Source organism: Gavia stellata, chromosome 1, assembly GCF_030936135.1.
Source record: "Gavia stellata isolate bGavSte3 chromosome 1, bGavSte3.hap2, whole genome shotgun sequence".
NCBI lineage: Eukaryota > Metazoa > Chordata > Aves > Gaviiformes > Gaviidae > Gavia > Gavia stellata.
In genome coordinates this window covers 59383117-59401693 of record NC_082594.1, presented here as the reverse complement: position 1 = coordinate 59401693, position 18577 = coordinate 59383117, and the positions used below count along the sequence as shown (strand labels likewise).

Sequence of the window (18577 nt, the reverse complement as noted above, 5' to 3'; positions counted from 1 at the left end):
TCTGGACCCAACCTGACCTGCCAACTCCTGCTAAAGATGAGGGAACTGCTGATTAAATCCAGCCAACTCATGTGTCGATTGCTGACACTTGAAGTTGTCCCTGTATTTTCTCTCCCTGCTGCACACAGCTACATGGCTGCCCAGCTCAAAGGTAAGCAAGGACTCCTCGTGTCTCGTCCTGCTCTGGTCTTCAACTGCTTGGATGCCCCAAATTCTGTGGTCTCCACCTGCGTGGTGGCCTCTCAGGCTCCACAGCAGCACTGATGACAAGGGCAAGCAGTTCCCACCGCAGGGAGACCATCACATCTCCTGGGAATTAAGCGAGGGGGCTGCAGTGCTCAGTGGCCACGTCCCATCCCGTGGCAGCACCAGCCAAGGAAGCCCTTTCTGCCCACAGCTGGAAGAAAGCAGCCTCACTGCAGGTGTGCAGTCAGCCTCCTCTCTCAGCCCTGAACGGCTGCTACGCACATATAAATGTGATCATTTGGTTGCCCTCACACTGTGTAGACTCCCCTTCTCCCCACATTCAAAGTTTCTCATGACCAGAAACAGCAAGACGTAGCGTTTATGATTCTGCACCAATATGGGGAGGCAGGGGGGAAAAGGAAAAGAAAAATGGCACGTACATGTATACATCTTCTCCAGAAAGAGATGGCAAAAGCAAGCTGAAGGAGGTAGGCTGGGAAAATGACCCTGGATGCTATGTAGGACAGTGTAACTGCAGGCAAGAAAGACTGACTTGGATTTTATGGGCTCTTCACACTGCCTCTGGCACGGCACAAACGAGTCCAGCTGTCCCTGAGGTTGCCCAAGAACACCAGCATCAATATTGCGTTTTCACAGTAACATCTATGTTACAGTTATTACAGACTGCATACTCTTTTGTCAGTCAACTATAAAATATTTACAGTATCATGGTCTCAACAGAGACTGCAAGAATTTAAAGCTTTAAACAGTAAAATGAGTTAACACTTGATTGGCTGCCTAATATCAGTACTAAAAAAATCTGCTCTCCCTCTAGAAGTGCTGTTGAAAACCTCCCTTAAATCAGAACAGACCGAGCAATAAACCACTCTGGCAGAAGTAATTCTCTGCCCGCAGGTAATACGTGGGCACACACCTGCAGACAGAAAGCTGGGCATCAAAACCACACAGATCTCCAGGAAAAAAGTATGGTGGAGCCCTCATCTTATATTGCCTATGTCACTCAGAGCCCGATTCTGCAAACTGACCTGCATGGGGATTGCGTATTTACAGTGGAGTTTTTCCTGTCATCCTGCCCAAAGTCCATGCCCTGACAGCTATTTGGCCACCTGTGGGAAAGCGCCTGGTGATCTCAGACCCTTTACAAGTGGACGCACCTTGCCTGTATAACCCTCCCTCGCCCAGCCACCGCCACGGCAGGGGCACAGGGACGCACCACCCCTCCAGACTAACAAGGGCCTCCCCAAGCCCAGGACAAGGGATGCTGACGGGGCTGCTGATGGCCCCGCTTCTGCCCACATCATGACCTACGCCCAGCTCCACTGCTTGGCTCCATTCAGGGTGGTTTATCACCAGAGAAGGTAGCGCGGTATTCTCCTAAAGAGAGGAAAGCCCACGGTGCAGATCCAGCACCTTTCACCACCCCTGGTTTTCCACTGCAGGAGATGGGGCACGGTGGCTGAGGGAGCCCGCAAGGCCGGAGGCTCAGCGCAGGCCTGGCAAAGGCCCAGGTCACTCCTCGTGCAGCAGCTGTACCAGAGGAGACAACGGGGCAAGGGCAATTTCGTGGTAAATGGAAGAAACCGGTATCTGTTTTCACTTCCCTCGCGTGCCCGAGCGTGGTTGGTACCAGTGCCCCTCACCGGGAGCACGGAGCGGAGGCAGGCGGCTGTCCGAGGGCGGGAAGGAAAGGCCGGGGCTCGCCCGAGAGAGGCCCCCCCGGCTGCTGCCCGGCTGAGCCGGGCGAGGAAGCGGCAGAGCCAGCGAGCCGCGCTTTCTCCGCCGCTGGCGCACGGCGGAGGCGCCCCGGCCCTGCCCGGCCCCCGCAGCCCCTGCCAAAGGCAGCGCGGGGCTCGCCGCCCGCCGGGCCCACGCCAGCTCCGCCACGGCGCGGCGGCCTGCCCCCGGCCGCCCCAGCGACGGGCGTCCCCGCCGCACCCCCCAGCCCGGCCTGCCGCCAGAGACCCGCCGCTCGGGCCCTGCTGCCCTCGCGCTCCCGCCGGCCCGGGCGCCGCGGCCTCCGGGAAGGGGCGGGGGGCGGCAGGGGGAGACCCCCGAGCGCCGTTTCTGGCGGGGAGGGGGAGGGCGGCGCCGGGGGTCCGTTGGTCCCGCCCCCCGCGCGCGACGCCCGCGTCACTCACAGTCTCCGCCTCCCCAGGCGCAGCCCAGCCCGCGAGAAGACCCACGCCGCCGCCGCCATCATCACTGATCCGGCCCCGCCCTCCCACGGCCCATTGGCTGGGGCCGTGGCGTTCCCCCCTGCCGCGCCCCTCCTTCCTGCGTTGCTGATTGGTCTGAAGGGGGAGGAGGCGTGCCCCGTACCCCCCCACGTGCCCGAGCCGGGGAGGGGCGCGGAGGAGCATTGCGTCATCACGGGGGCGGGGCGTGCCCCGCGGCCGTTACGGGCCGTTAGGCGGAGCGTGGTGCTTGGGCCGGGCTGTCGGGCGGCAGTCGCTCCCGGGGGCAGCCTCGGGCCTGCGCGCCCCGGGGCGTGTCGCCTCCGCGGCTCCGGGTGGCCGTTCCCTTCCCGCCTCTGCCCGCTGCTCTAGGGCGGGCCGGTGCCCGCGGGGAGGGCGCAGCTCCCCCGCCAGCCAGCCAGGCCCCTCCGAGGCAGCGGGCCCGAAGGGGAGGTGAGCTCAGCTGCCTCAGCCTGGCTGAAACCGGTCAGGGATGGTGCGCGTGAGGGGGTCAGCTCCTCCTCGGCCAAAGTCACACCCCTGGCGTCACCTGTTCTCCGTCCCGGGCAGCAGTAGCCGTACCCCTACAGCTGTTGTGGTAGCGCAACGTCAGCCGGCCAGGTGCTGGTGTACACCCTGGTACGGCACACCGGCGTGGCAGAACTTACACAGCTGGGCTGTGTTTGAGGTGAGGCTGCTAGAGTCAGCACGTGCATGGGGAAATGCTGACTGAACCTCAGCGGTGGGCCAGGCCCACTGCTGTAGTAGAGGCTTTTGGCATAGGTGCCTCCAACTTTAGGGGTCAATTCCGGCTGGGGTGCTTCTGCTCTGCACATCTCTGTGTGGAAATAACTGCCATGAGTGGAAGTAGTTCATTCTTGCCGAGAGGGATAAAGAGCCAAGACCAAATTTAACGAAGTAGCAGGGGAGGGGTCTGGAGAGAAGCCAAATTGAAAAGGAAGGGGTCCTTAAAATGGAGCAGGGCTTCAGCCCGTTGTCCTCAGTCCAAAGTTAGACTGAGAACATGTTTTCCTTGCCATGCTGCTCAAATGTGCTGGAGTGACCACAAAGCATAACCCCATCAAACTCTTCCAATAGTGTGGGTATTTCAGCCAGGTTTCCTAAGGACAGGAGCTTCGATCGTGCCACCTGTCTGTCCCATCATCTCCCACCCCTACCCTCCCACAACTGCTGAACACATTGCTCATTTTGGGCCAAGTCTGGCTACGAGAGAGAGAGCCCCAAGACACTCAGTCTCAACAGCTGTTATAAAAACTGGAGAAGGAGAATAAAACAACACCCCAAATCAGTGCCCTCACTCCTTGGAAGGCCCAGGCTCACATCCATGCAGGTTAAGCTCAGGTCCTTATTTTCTAGTGTTGTTGAGTTTTGCCGTATAACTTTGTGCTTTCCCTGACACACAATTTGCTTTTCTTTGTCAGAGAGCTGTGTAGAAATTTTCCGGTCTGGCTTAGTGTCACTTTAAGTGGTGTCAGCAAGTGTGAGTTTCCCCTCCTAGCAAAATGAAATACGCTGTTTTGAAGAGCTGTGCTGAAGCATGAAAGTGACCTGCGCTCAACTTCCCTCCCTTCTGTAATCTTGCCTGCTAGTCATGGGTGATACCACTTGAATCTGACATAATGTGGTAACAAAGAAACATTTCCTGGTATTACAGGTAACATGATAGCATTAACCCTTTTCAGTGCAGGTCCAGTGAACCGTGCGTGGCAGAGACCCTTCTCCCTTCCATCACTAACGCCTCCCTCCATTTGCCCTCTCCTCTCGACAATCTTGCCTCCTTGGGGAACTCTTCCTCATGAGGGATGAAATGGCAGGAGGTGGTGGAGGAGAGCCTGGGACTTGCCTCCTGCCCCTCTCTTACCTCCATAGGGACAGGGGATTTCCCTCTTGGCACCTCTCTTGTCTTTTCCCTTTCTGACTCCAAAACTCCCAGGTGCACAAAATGCTCTCCTTCCCCACTTTGCTGTGATGAGGCCATCCAGCAGTGGGGAAGAAAAGAGGTGTGTGACCCCTGATGGACCTTCTTGGCCATTGTCTCTCAGTGGCTCCTCGTGCCAGCTTGGAGAGGATGAGAGCAGGGGTATAGCCAGCCAGGGGCAGACCCCCTGAAATGTGGATCTCCCTTGCAGCAATGGCATTTAGTGCTGCAACATCAGGTGGAGGCAGGACACCGTGGTGACAGCAGATCAGCTGTCACCACTGCGTGCAGAGAGGCTTGCAAGTTTTGTCAGAAGCCCGAACACCCTTTTGTCAGCCAATTGCAATATTTTCCAGGATGCTCTGAAGGTATTTATGAGCCTAACTCCCACTGACATCCTCAAGAGTTAGGCACCCAGGTGCTTATGAGGATGTGAGTAGTATGGCGGCAGTATCTTTGGGGCTAAGACCCTGGGGCTGTACGTACATGAAGAGTACATGGAGAAAAGGGTCGCTGAACTCAGCTGGGGCTGGTAGTCAGTGTTATGATACTTTTGTTGGTGCTGTTGGCTTTTGTGTCTCCTTGCAAAACCTCATCTGCACAAATGTTTCAGCTGAATGTGTGATAACTACACACAGAAATTAATCTGAGAGAGCAATCCTGCAACTTCTCAGGTAGAAAACAAATTAAGAAGATCGAATGACTCATAGACTGCACTGTTGAAGATAATTTTGCAATTTTAATGGACTAGGCAAAATAGTCTAAAAAAACTGCCTACCAGTCTTCCTTCTCTTATTTCAATAAAGCATCACAGCAACACAGTGCTACAACATACATTTCATGTACACTATTTTTTTCAATTGTTGTATTTCAAACACCTCTTTTGTAATGGTGGTCTAGTATCTTCTGAGATGTTGAAAGCATAAGGTTGCTTGAAAGAGCAAACCAAATATTCTGGAAGAAGATATGGTTGTCATTGCTTATTTTCTAATTCTTTAATGATCTCTTAATGGTATGATTAGTGACTAAAGCAGGTATTTTTGCAGGAGAAACGTAAAAGAAGCCATGTAGAAGTACTGTAGAACTATTAATGAGCCATGCTGATAAAAATAAATAATCTTTTATTGGAGTCTGCGTGGAGTCTGAGGAGAAAAAAGACCCGCATTGCTGCCTGAAGCTATTACATGTCAATGTCCTCTTGACACTCATTTACTTTGATTTTCAAGAGAGAAATGAGCATCGTAACAGTCAAGGAATGACGTGCCTTCCACTTGCTATTGTGAACACGAAGGGATGTCCTCCTCAGCTTGTTGTGCAAAAATGGGAAATAAATAACTGTCGGCGCCAATCTCACTGAGATTTCTGTGCCTCTTTCCGACAGGCACTCCTTTTTGCTAGCCAGCAGTGTTAAAGGGCCTCTGTGGGGAACATACTACTTTGGGCCTGGTCTCCTACCTGTCCGAGTGTTTGCGGGGGTCTCTGAGCACCTCCGCTGCCTGCCGGCTCCCTGGCGGCGAGAGCACCCGGCACCTGGTGGGAGCCCTCTCCTGCGGTACCAAACAGCTCAGGGCATTCCCTCAAGTTACACATCCTTATCCCGTACCTCCTAGCTCTTGCTTAACAGCACAGAGAAGGGGCATTGTCAGTCTTTTATTCAGACTCTGGCTGCTAGCAATGGGCGGTGTTTGGCCTCCCCTACAAACTGCGCTTGTTTTTCCAGGCTTGCAGAACAGGCTTGCGTGGAGGGAAGGTGCTAAACCTCTGCTCCCCACCGCAAGCACCCCAGGAAGCCCATGCTGGCCTCCTGCCTGCCTCCTGCCGCACATGCCAGCAGAGCTCTGCCCACACTGACACTGGCCACGTGAGGCCTCTCGCACCTTCTGGCTCCTGCTGGCGCCAGCCCTGCGAACACAGAGTATGCCCCTGGCCCCCAGCCCCTTCTGCAGGGCACACCGAGCCCCTGTGCAGGCTGCGGTGCCAGCCATCCCTCCCTGGGTCTCCAGTAAGAGCAGGGTGGGAGGACGCGCTCCCCTTCAGACACTGCCACGTGGCCATCCCTGGGGCTGGTGGGACACTCACGTCAGAATATTTCTTCAAGTTCCTGCGCAGGAGGATGCCTGCCAGGCCACCTCTCACCCCCTAACCCAGCTGGTGTCCTGACTCTTGAAGAACACTGACTTTGGTTTTATGTGGCCCTCTCATACCCAGTGGCAGCTGGGAGGTTAGCACCTCCACAGCACCGCTATGCATCATTGTGTTCAAAAAACATGTAGACGTGGCATTGTGGGACATGGTTTAATGGGCATGGTGGTGTTGGGTTGATAGTTGGACTTGATGATCTTACAGGTCTTTTCCAACCTTAATGATTGTGTGCGATTCTGTGATTCTGTGATCTGGCCATCGAGAAATGGCCTTCAGCCTCACAACACAGTGACCAGCAGTGGCATCTCCTAAGGGACCTTGGCTGGGCCTCACTGGCTTTTCTGGAAGAGTGATGGAGTGGACTTGGCCTGGACAGTGGGTTAAGGAGATAATAGAAAAGGTGATAAAAATATAGGTGGTTAAGCAAAGGCAAGGAAAGGAAGAGAAAGGATTTTTGAGCCAGAAGAAAGGTGGATGGGTGGGGAAGGAGTAGCGGAGCCACAAAGTGCTGAGGACAAGCAGTCAAAGGCTAACAGGGAGGCACACTTGCCCCATATACAGTGCATGAACTATTTCAGGATGCTCTAGGAGTTCCTGATGGTGCAAGAGCCATCTCCTGCTGGCATATCTGTGTTAGGAGACCTCGTGATGGTGCAGCTCACCCCTGCCCTAGACCCTGGACCCTGGTGTCCCCAGCAGGCACTGGAGCACAGCTTCTAGCTTAGTTTCCTTCAAAAGGCATCCAATTCCTGAACTTCACAGATGCTTTGAGAACGAATCCAGGGCACAGTAAATGCAGTGGTACATTTCACTTTGAAACCACACTACTGCTTTGGACCTACTGGTAGTGTAGACACAGCCCAAGACAGCAAACTCTTCCTTGGATCCAGGCTACCATTAATAATGCCTGCACTTCACACAAGGTGTGGCATCCATGAAGATCTCAATCTATCCACTTAAATGTAAGCCCTTAAGTCCCACGTGAGACATCTGCACCAGGCAGCAGATACGTCACAGGACTCAGAGCCTTCTTGAGCCCCGGCATCTGTTGAAGATGCACCGAGAGCATCTCAGGTGGCACTGGACATCTATGGGCAGGCCACCGAATGGAGCCCATGGTACTGCCAGCCTCCTTGCCTGAGACCTTGTCTTTCTTACCGGTAGTCTGGAAAGCTGAGCTGGACTCTGTTGCCGTGTCAGGCAGGACCCCCATCCTCCACCACCGCTGCTAGGCTGTGAGGTGCGTGGTAGCACCTGGCTCCCCGGTGGAGCAGGTGCCGGGGCCACGTGTGCTCAGCCTAATGTTGCCTGCAGCTCCTGGCTGTCATGGGTGTGCCCATCTCCTGGGAGAACCGTCCTGGCCCGCTGCTCCACACAGAGCCAACAGTGTGCCCACGTGCAGGGATGCACCTGGGCCCGGGGAACTGCTGGGACAATTTGGCTTCTCCCATAGGAGGAGGAGAGCCCAAGGAAGACGCTGCTTTCCAGCAACAAGAAAATCTTGGGGAATCTCTCCCAAAACTGTATTGATATAAGAATAAAAATAAGCCAGCAAAAACTGAATAGTTTTCATGGGTGAAAAATGAATTTTCCAATGTCTGTTCATTGCACCATTATGTTTAACAGAATTGCAGTGTAGGTCATAGCCCGGCAGTGCATAGTGTTTTAATCCACCATAAATCCATCACCCAGAGCCTATGCATTAGGCGTGATAGAAGGTGGATTTAGGTGAATATGGATTGGATAGCCCTGGTATGTTGAGACAGGATCATTTTGCCAAGAAAAGCTCTCTCTGCAGTCTTGAAGGGCCTGAAGCACCCCAGCTTCCCTTTCTCAACCACCTCAAAAGCACAGCTCGGGCAGCCGCTTCCTCCTCCTGGGGAGGGCAGAGAGCCCCTGCTACCACCATCCTATTGAACCAGGGGAAATCCGCAGCCTTATGTGGATCCTCCCCAGATCACAGGAGGCTCCTCAGGAGAGGTAGATACCCCTTGACCGTCCCAACCTCCTCGCCAGAGACGCTCTTTAAAGGTTGCTTGTCCAAGTCCAGTTCTCCACCTTTCAAACCAAACCCTTCCTTTCCCCAGGTGAGCTGTTGGCGAGCATCACCAACAGGTGGAACGGGAAAGTAAAAAAAGGGAGAGACAGCTGGAAAAAATGAAGGGCCAGGAGCTGAGGTGAAGCTGCAGGGAGTAGCAACTATGAGAACAGGTCCAGCCGTAAATCGAAGAAAATGCTTGATAAACAATACCAAGTACGGGGCGCCTGTTTTCAGACATCAGGAGGACATCACAGCAAATGCTTGTTGCCATCCAATTTGGACATTACAGCAAATGCTTGTTGCCATCCTATTTAGATGCCCTTACATACTGTGCAACTCTGGGAGAAGATTACTGAGAAGTGCCTGCGTGGAGTCACTGGAATTCAGGGAAGTCAAAATATTTTCATGCTGGGAAGCAGCAGACACCCAGTGTGCTCTATACACTGGCTGGGAGAAGTTAGAGGGGGAAAAAAAAAGGGGAAACAACTGGGAGACAGAGTTTGTAAGAGGGTTTGAAGCGGAGAGATGTGCTTGCCAGTACTCCAGATGGGAGCAGGTGATCTATTACAAAAAGTGGTGTGGTTTCAGTACTGGTTTTCTTCTTCATTCCCTGTACATCCCCACATTTTATTTGGTGCTATACATTGAGCAGATGTTTTCACTGAACTGGAGTGGGGCTGTTACCTGGGCGTTAGCGGGTCACTTTGTGATGAACAATGCACAGGAATGGTTCAAGATGCTCTCCCCAACATGCGTTACCTCGGGCTTGCTAGAGCGCACGCTGGGGAGAGGGCGTCCCAGCGCTCTCCCCCGGAGCAGGGCCTGCGGGCGGTGCCGATGTCGCTCCTGGGGAATGTGGTTTTGTGTATGGGCACTGACTCCAGCCTGCCGGGGCTCATCCTGCTAGACACCTTCCACGGGGCTCATCCCACTAGACACCTTCCACGCTCAAGGAGAAGAGAGCAGCTCAGAGCGTCGATGACTCCTTCCTGAACTGCCGTCTGCAGGAGCTTGTCCTTTCCCTGATAACAGGCGCAGCTCGGGAAAAATAACCTTAAACATTTAGTGTGGTGCCAGGTGAAGGTGGGTGGTGGGGACGCTTCCCAACCTTACGTGGTGCTGGCGGTTGTTCTTAACGAGAGGCAGGCGATACTATAGTTCAGAAGCAGGAATATAACAGACATGGAGCTATTTGGAGCAAAAAAAGAAAATCCATCATGATGAGTTTCCTACATGAAATACTGTCACGCTGTGTGAGGATGCTAGGAGAAAAGTGTGATGCACGTGCAGATGAGGAGGGGGCCAAGAAAGCAGATGCCCCTTGTTAAGACTGTTATTTTGACAGATTTCAAAACTCGAAACATTCTGTATATCTTATAGCTGATTATATATAAATGCTTGTTGGTATTTATATATGCTATGCTTTTATCTCAAAGTCCCCTCTCCCCATACATTTTAAAGTGTTTTTCACCTTTAAGGAGGTTCATTAAACTCGCTTTGCTGCAGGATGCTTTGAAAGCCAGTACATAATCTGCAGGCTGTTGACACCATAATATGATGATGGTCTGTATGCCATTAAAATGGATCACAGAAATGTTCATCTATAGAACCTGAACTCAATACATTGTGTCAGTATACAGTATAGATCCCTTAATCCATAGACTATTATTAAAATAGTGGATTAAGGAGTTGTTTGGGATCAGAGCATGCTGTATATGTAACAAAACAGTTTAGCTGAGATTAGTATTTATTACTCAATGCAAAAATTGATTGAAGGATTCGTAGATGCTGATAATATCACGGTTTCTGTTTGGTCACTAAATTACTGCCTTTGTACCATACAATTTCTTGTTAAGACCTGAGAATAAAATAATCACTTGGTGTGAAAGGGTAAAAACTGAATAACTGAAGCAAATCTGTTAATAATTAAAATATTTTTAAACTTCATACTAATATTAAATATGGCATTTAGATGGTTTAAAATGCATTGTATGAGAACGTGCCTGGAAAGGACATTCAGACTTCCAAAATAATAACTCGTAAAATTTTTTTTTAGAAAAGAGTTTGCAAGCAGTTATACAGATCAGTGTCAATTTAATCTAATCCAAAGCGAACTGGAAACCAGAAGTATTTTTCCACACAATTTTCTTCTGTCAACAGTCTTTCTGAATTTGTCAGAAGGGAAAGCTTTATTCATCCGTGTGGTAAAGTTGAACTGAGTAAGATAGTGGCAGTTTTACAGACTTATCTTTAATGCAACAGAAGGTTGTCAACAAGCCTTTTCGGTGACGTCTCCACATGAGCATGGCGAGCAGATGATTTGAGGATTACCAGGCTGCTGGACAGGTCAGCTGGCATCTTAAAAATCTCTTCTATAGAGGACCAAATCTGCAGCCAGAAGCTGTTTACTGGGTGGAAGGGGGAGGGAAATGGGGTTTGTTTAAAAGGCAGAGACCCTTGGGTTTGTTTGTGTGCCTGCCACAGATCGCTGTCTTTAAAGCTCGCTCTGTATACTGGCGAGCTGAACTCCGGTTGACACTTGTTTTCAAGCGAACTAGCAGGCAAAGTAAAATCTCAGTAGCAAAGTGCCAACATAAAAAGAAAAAAATTGTTTATAAAAATTGTATGATAGTTACTCTAAGTAGAACAGAGCCATTTTTTTTCCAAGGTGGAACGTGTTAGTACCAAATTTCAGTCATACTGCAAGTCAAATTTAAAAAATTGTTTATAATCCCAGTTTTAGGATTTCTTTTTGAAAATCCTGTTGTTGATAGTCCAGTTCCCTATTGTGCTTTACAGAAGAGTTTGGATATTTCTGAATGGACGTTCAGATACTTCCATATCAAGCAAATAGAACTGCTGCAAGTGTGCCTGTGCTGGAGATTTCTCTTCCAAGGAATACCCGTCAGCTGATGGTATCTGTTAGTTTTCAGGTCCACTTCCTACATCTGTACAGACCCTGGACATATGATGCTGCGGTTTGTAAGAAGTTTATGAAACCCAGTGCAGAAGGGCATAGCAAATGGAGTTGGCACAAGGCATCCACAGAGGCATCGCTTTGGGAGTGTGCGAGTGGCATGTAAGGAAGACTATTGTACTTGTAGGCAAAGACTCTCGTGCACAGGGTAGTGCAGCGGGGACCATGAAACCTTCATATCCTAAAAAGTGTCACCTGAATCAGTGTGAAAAAAAAGAAGGGCCTTTGGCAGACTTTCAGTGCAGCTCCGAAAGAGCTACTGCAGTTGTGTCCAAAGAATTGGGGAATTGGCACCAGGAAACTGGAGGGGAAAATATCTAAAAAAAAAAAAGCTGGTGAGCTTTGATGAGTTGATTTCCTCGCTCAGCTCTCTGTGAGGCAACGTTTAAGGAGTGTCCAATTTTTATCTAACCCTAAACTAAAGGTTTGTACAACTTAGCTTTTACTTCTCATTAGTTAAAAAGTCTTTTATAACTTAGCCCTGTGGTACCAGCAGTTTGGATTAGGTTGCTGCTAGCTTCAGAAGTTACGCTCCGCTTTGACATAAAAATAAATGAAACATTTAAAGAAGTCTCAGAAAAGTTAAGTCTAGCCTGCCTGCCTACCACTCTAACAGACCTTCCGTCATTTTTTACATTTCTAAAGTCCTTGTATAAAAGGCAGTGGTCCATTATCTTTTAATGCTGAAAGGAAAAAGAAATAGAAGAAGAAAACCAGAAAACAGAGCTTTGACTGATTTCTAGTAAGATTTTTTCCTATCCAGTAAATTTGCCAAGATCAAGAAGGTAAGAATACATGTTCTGAATATAGTGGATACTCTGAATATATTATTCTGTTTATAATCTCTGAAACATCATTCATATGCTACTGCTTTCTGTCACATCAGAAAGCAGCGTATCTCAAAAGAAAATAGTTTTCCAAAGACCATTAAGCATACAAAGGCTAATGTCTCCCGTCACTTCAATGAGGTAATTTTCTTATTTTTTTAAAGGGAACAGAAGGATTTGGCAAGTGTGATAAGATTTTATAAATGTTTTCGATGTGAGAAATATCAAGTGAAATGGTTTTGCTCTCCTCAAACAACCCGGGCACCTGTGCGTCCCAGCAAGAAACAGACTTTTCATCAAATGAATAGTGGGACATAATTACGTTATACCCCTGTCCTCAAGCACAGACTGTTACTGCTGGCAGAACAACTCCCTCAGGCTCCATGCAGGTGCTGAAGTGGGCTCCAGCTCCTGGGAAAACCTGCAGTCCCTTGCAAATGAGCAGAAGCGCTTTGCATGCCATGTTCTGTCTTGGCTAGGATTTTAAAGACCAAATTTTCCTTTCCTCTCTTTGCATGAATTAGGATTGGGTGGTGTGGTTTTTTGGTGGTGTGTTTTTTTTTTTTTTTTTTTTTTTTGTGTGTGTTTGTTTCATTGGGCTGGAGAGGTAAAAATGCCAGGGAGCCCCCCCACTGCCTCATCTTTGCTCAGTGGTTAACAAATGGTTAAATATTCTCAAAGGGAGAATATTTACCAATATACCTATTGGACTAAAAAACTGGATTGGCAAACCCGTATTGCTCCCTGTGCTAATAATCCAACTGAATATAAAGGAAACTTGGCTAATGAAGTACATCACACAGAATAAGCCCACAGCCCAGTTATGCTTGACAAAAATACTTTTGACAAGGAGGTGTAATTCATTGTTTAGAATCACTGAAATGTGTTTTATAACTGTTACTCTCTGGCAATCACCCTAGAGGAGTAGCTGTGCTGCTTATCCAGCTGCTGCTGAAGGTGTAGAGAATGTACTGCAGATACAGAAGGGATGAACATAAGACGTGAAAAATTTTGTCAAATTTTTGAATATGTTTATATCATGCAGGAGTTACCTGTATATATGTCACACTAGCCTGGTATTTCCTATTTGTATTTTTAGTTTCACTTTCCTAATTTTAATCCATTCAAATAACTCCATCTCAGACCTTGTTTTTTTCCTTCGAAAACCCACTGCCATATGGAGGAAACATTAAAATTATTGGATCCAAAGTAAAAACAAAAGCAGCTTAGTGTTAGTGCAAGAGGCTTAAAATGAGACAATTAAACCTAAGTTAAACTGAAAGCAAAAATTACAAATCATTTTGGCCAGTAGATATATACCATATACCACACGGAAAGCCATTATCATCCATAGTGGAAGCACACTTTGTTCCAAAAAAGATCATCATCTTCAGAAATACTGAAATAAAATTCCAAGAGAAATCTGTGCGCTAAGTGTACAAGAAAATGCTCTAGCAGGGGTATTTTTGAGAAGCAGCTGCCTTGCCGACCAGAGTTTCACCAGGGGAACACGTACTGCTACGCAACCAAGTGATTTTCTTTGACTACCATTTTGTGAAGAAGGTCATGTGGTGTTTTCAGTACGGACGGGACCCAGGATAATGCTTCTGCAGCCCAGCTTTCCTCTTCTGCTTGTTATTTTAATGCTGTGATTTATAATTAGTGCTACTGTGAGCGACAGCTACTATGACAGCCACCTGTATGTCTCCCAGATAACAACGGCTGGCCTGATTAACCATCACAGTGCTGGGATATTTAGGAGTAGCCTTCAGTTGCTCAGTTTTTAATAGAATCGTTGAGAATGAGACTGCTAAGCTTGGTGGCCATACTATGAATTCAGTCTCTTCCACATGTAAAAATCTTGTCAGCATTCATCTACGAGAATAAACCTGGCCCTCAGAAACACCAAATTTTTGAAATTTAATTGGTAATCTTACCAATTGGATGACACCAATCTGTGATCCTTTACTACAGACCTCCATACTGCTTCCCAAAGACGACTAGGTGTTAATTATTAACACCGACCTTTGGGTTTTAACCAAAATTTTGGCAGGCAGCTCTAGGAGTTTCTACAATGCTGAGCATCAGCTAACAGGGAGGGGGGAAAAACCCCAACCTCCTCCCCCCCCAACTGTTGTCAGGGCAGGCAGTGAAATGATGAAACAAATTGCCCAAAGTTATAATGAAAGGGGTGGGTTATAACTCTTACTCTCTAATTTGTTAGTCCTATCCAATCTCTTTTACCCCTGCCGTGGACGTTGCCACTGCTGGCAAGACATGGGAGCAAATGCCTGCTTCTTCCTATGCCTCCACTCCTCAATACGCAGCTACTGGCTTGAAGCTGCATTAAAAAATAAAAGGAAGAAATATGCGTTTGCACCCACAGAAATAAACGTGAAGGGCTGGAACATGCCCATACCAAACCGGGCCCTCCGGCTGTGCTAGGTGTGGGAAGCCTGGCCTCTCCCAGGGCAGGCTGGTCTACTGCGCTCCTGCCAGCCGCTGCACTTGGTACGGCACGGAGAGCTATGGCCAGGGGGGTAGTTGGGATCTGTTGGCCTCGACTGCTTTGCAAGTATTAGCTCAGCCCCTGAATAAAAATGGTGTTTCTAACACATGACACCTAGTAGAGGCATCAAGCCTGGCGAGGTGGAGCTTGCGGGTTTTAGGGAGCAGCAAAGTGAGGGAGGCCCTCTCTGCGCTGGCGGGGATGTTGGGAGCGGGAAGTTTGCTGCCGTTGTGCCCAAGGAGGGGCCGAAAGAGAGAGAAGGCCAAAAGGGTCCTGAAAGTCTGAAACATTATCAGATCTCAGCCTCACAGAAAAGCAGAGCTTGGAAGGGCTGAGGGAATGATCTCAGGCTCTTTACTATCTTCAAGGATCTGTAATTCAAGGAGGCAGCAGAGCTGTCTAACAGCGTGCCCAGGACTGGAGGTACTGGAGGGTCAGCACTGCACAGTGGGCTTGCCCGAGTTGGGTTATGACAACCCTTTTCTTCTTATACTCTGTCCTATGTTTGTGATCCCAGTAAGAAGAACAAATTTCTTTAACATCAGCTTCTGCATCATGACTTTCCAGAAATGCATAATTCCTTGATATTCCCAATAAATTTACCAAAACCCAACAAAAACATCCAATAAATCCTTTGCACCAATAAAATTATTTTAATACAATTTAAACTTTGCATCATCTTAAAGTTTTGAAATTATCCCACTTCCTTTTCCCTTTTGTTCCAGCCAACTTGTATTTTCCTTTGGAGCCTAACTGCGGTAAATACAGCTCTTTTATTGACTCCTGTAAACTTTCTAAGAGCACATTTATTTGTTCTTCTATGAACTTCTTTTGGTGTGACTAGCCCTGACTTAGATGGATTTCTGCTATGTACCGTATACAAACTAGTAGCGTTGCAGCTTTCTCTGTATTTGTTCAGGCCGTGAGATTCAAAGTTGATTAAAAGTGCAAGAGGGAGTATTTGTCTTTGCAGCCCTAGAACTCTCTAACATTTTCTCATGCCATTTCTGTTTCCCATTTGCCCCCTTTATCTTTGGCAGCATTTTCATTGAAGACTCCAAGGCTACAATGTTCCCTTCCCATCCCTGCACAGAGATACCCCCCCGGACTGTTTCTGCCTGTGGGGGCTCCTGCTGGGTATTTCTTTCTTTAGACATTGTGCACTGGGACTCGTCTTAAAGCATGCAGAAGTGCATTTCTGCATCAAAATACATGGCAGATGGCTTGCTGAGGTGATTTTACCATCAATCCTCTGAAGTGCCGGGGATGAGTGGGACGGAATATGGTGTCCTGTCCAACAAAACACCAAGATTGCAAGTTCTGTCCCATTCTGTGCAGCAGTAGTCTTCACAAACCTCTGTCTGTAAAGCCATTTCGAAAGACAGAAAGATAGACATTAATAACCCTAAAATAATCCACTGGTCAAGCAAATCTCTGGGGATTTAGAATCACGTTCCTAATCTGCCTAAATTTGTCTGCCTGTCTTGGTCTCTTTAGAAATTCTGTTCTGGATCTAAGATGTCTCTTCCAGCAAAAACCCCCACTTGAGACTGCTAACAGACAGACAGAAAAGACTTGGGTTTAATAAACCAGCATTTTCCTGGTACATTAATCAATTCTTTGGTTGGGCTTTGCCCCCCTCGGTCTGGATATTGTCCTTCTCGAAGGGAAGGAAGCCACTTTCTTCCTCTCCGCAATTTTTGTCCAGAGTTACTACAGTCACCTTGCTTTCTGGGATAAACAGTGAATTTGAGGGCACCTGCTGCTTCCCTTCGCCTTGTCCTCCACCTGCTTCTGGGCTGCACTGCTCCAACATGATGAAGCAGGAGAACGTGCATAAATGTGTGATTTAGCTCTGTTGCTGTCACTATGGCCTGGAGACAGCAGGAAAAGGGCGACAGAACAAAACATCCATTTCTTCTCAGCTGTCTCACTAGCCCTGCTGCAATGGGCAGAGAAGAGCAGTTTCCAGGGGAACAGTGGTTAGGACTCCTTGTGAGAACCTGCAGAAAAGAATAGGAAACAGATCTGACCTTCTGATGCCTCCATTGTGTAGCTCCTAAGCAAGGCTGGAGAAGAAATGTCCCAACCCTACTGCTTCTTGTATCCTTAGGCCACAAAAGGAGAGAACGGGCCTCCCCGCCAGCCCACCGACTTCCTCGGTAATGTCCCAGAGCGACTCATTCCTAGCGCATGCAACAGGCGGGAGCAGAACATGGCCCACCTGGCTTCGCCGTCCTCCGGTGAACACGAAGCTTGCTCGTCTTCAGCAACTCCGAGGGCAAGCAGAGGCCAGACTGTGTATGTGCGTGTGCTTGCTCTGTTGGGGGGTCACCACATGCACTTCTCCCTCACACAGTTGTAGCTGAGTCAGTTTATTCCATGATTTTACATACCTCAACTGCATAGGTAATTGTGAACAAATCAAAAGATAGTCGTGGAAAGTTGGGAAAAAAACCCAGGAAGAATGTTTTCTCTACCTTAATAGTCTCCCCAAAATAGAGACGAAAATTGAAAATAAATCTACTGTCTTCTTGACTTGAACAACCAAAACCCTCCCCCCAAAACTCCCTCCAAAAAACCACACAAGCCAAAGTACATCTTGCACCAGCAGTAGCAAAGCAATGGTCATGCTGAACTGTTCAAAACTGAGCACTTGACACTATTGAAAGTATGAAGCTGGGACACGGCCTTCGGCCCCTCTCACCGCCCAGGCTGGCCAGCCTTTCAGGACACTCTGTGGGGTGCCCGCTGAAGCATCCCTTTTTTAGTGAACTTAGACAAACTGTTTGAAGGTATCAGAGAGGGTACCTGAGTAAGAATAATTCATCCTTATAAAGCAAGGCTGTCTATCTGAAATATAGTTCATTCTAAAGGAACCTTGCTAGCCGTGTACCCATACTAGATACAGGAGACACGTTTTTAGCATCTTCACTGATAAGTTATCTGTATAATTACTGTTATTGTTCTTTGCCTTGATTTTTGGCTGCCTACTTCCAGAAACTTTGAAAGGAGCATACATATTTAAAGATACAATGTCAAAGATAAGGCCCTCCAGCAGAGTACTTTGGTAAAACCTTCCTATCATCCCCTTAACTCCGCTCCTGCACTGTGTAAGTTTATACGTGCTGTGGCCAGCAGGTGATGCTAAAATACCTCTGAGGGAAGGAAATATTTAAACTGCATTTTCATTGAAAGTGCTGGAATCCCGTGAAGTGGCAAGAATGTGCCATCACCCAAACGTGACAGGCTTAATTTGTAATCTTTTGGCATATCTGATTTACAAGCAGTTAACTACTCTCATCTCATCAACAGTGAGTTCCAGAGGTTTCAAATAAGAAGAATGGCAGCTATACGATAATCAACCGATAAACTAAGTCTCTCAGTAGTCCCTGAAGATTTGTGTTTTAGTCTGAAGTGTCATACACTTGTGTATGCACATGTACCCAAAGTCAATATATGAGGTAATAGGAGAAATATTTCAGAAGTCAGATTTATAGAGATACATAAATAAGTAGATCACTACTAACTGCCTAGCACAAGGAGAAACAGCGGGATAGTGAGAATAAAAAAAAAATTAAATTAGAGGTGAATTGTAGGAAACAGTATATCTGGGAGAAAACTAGAGCATCTTTGCACAAATAATCTTCCTTCCTTTAAGAAAATACTTAGTTGTGATGTGCTTTTGGAGCTGGAGATACAGCTGCCCCCAAAAATGAAGCTGTTGTCCAAACTGGTAGGGACAGAAAGATGATGGCATG

The 18577-nt window shown here is 48.2% G+C and overlaps 1 protein-coding gene across 1 annotated transcript in view; it reads right to left on the bottom strand.

The window, feature by feature from the left end:
- Positions 1-2404, bottom strand: part of CLYBL (citramalyl-CoA lyase) — a 177662-nt gene extending 175258 nt beyond the window's left edge. Inside the window, 1 exon segment of the mRNA XM_059834314.1 lies at positions 2346-2404. Coding sequence (XP_059690297.1) covers positions 2346-2404 — 59 coding nt within the window.
- Positions 2405-18577: the final 16173 nt, after the last annotated feature.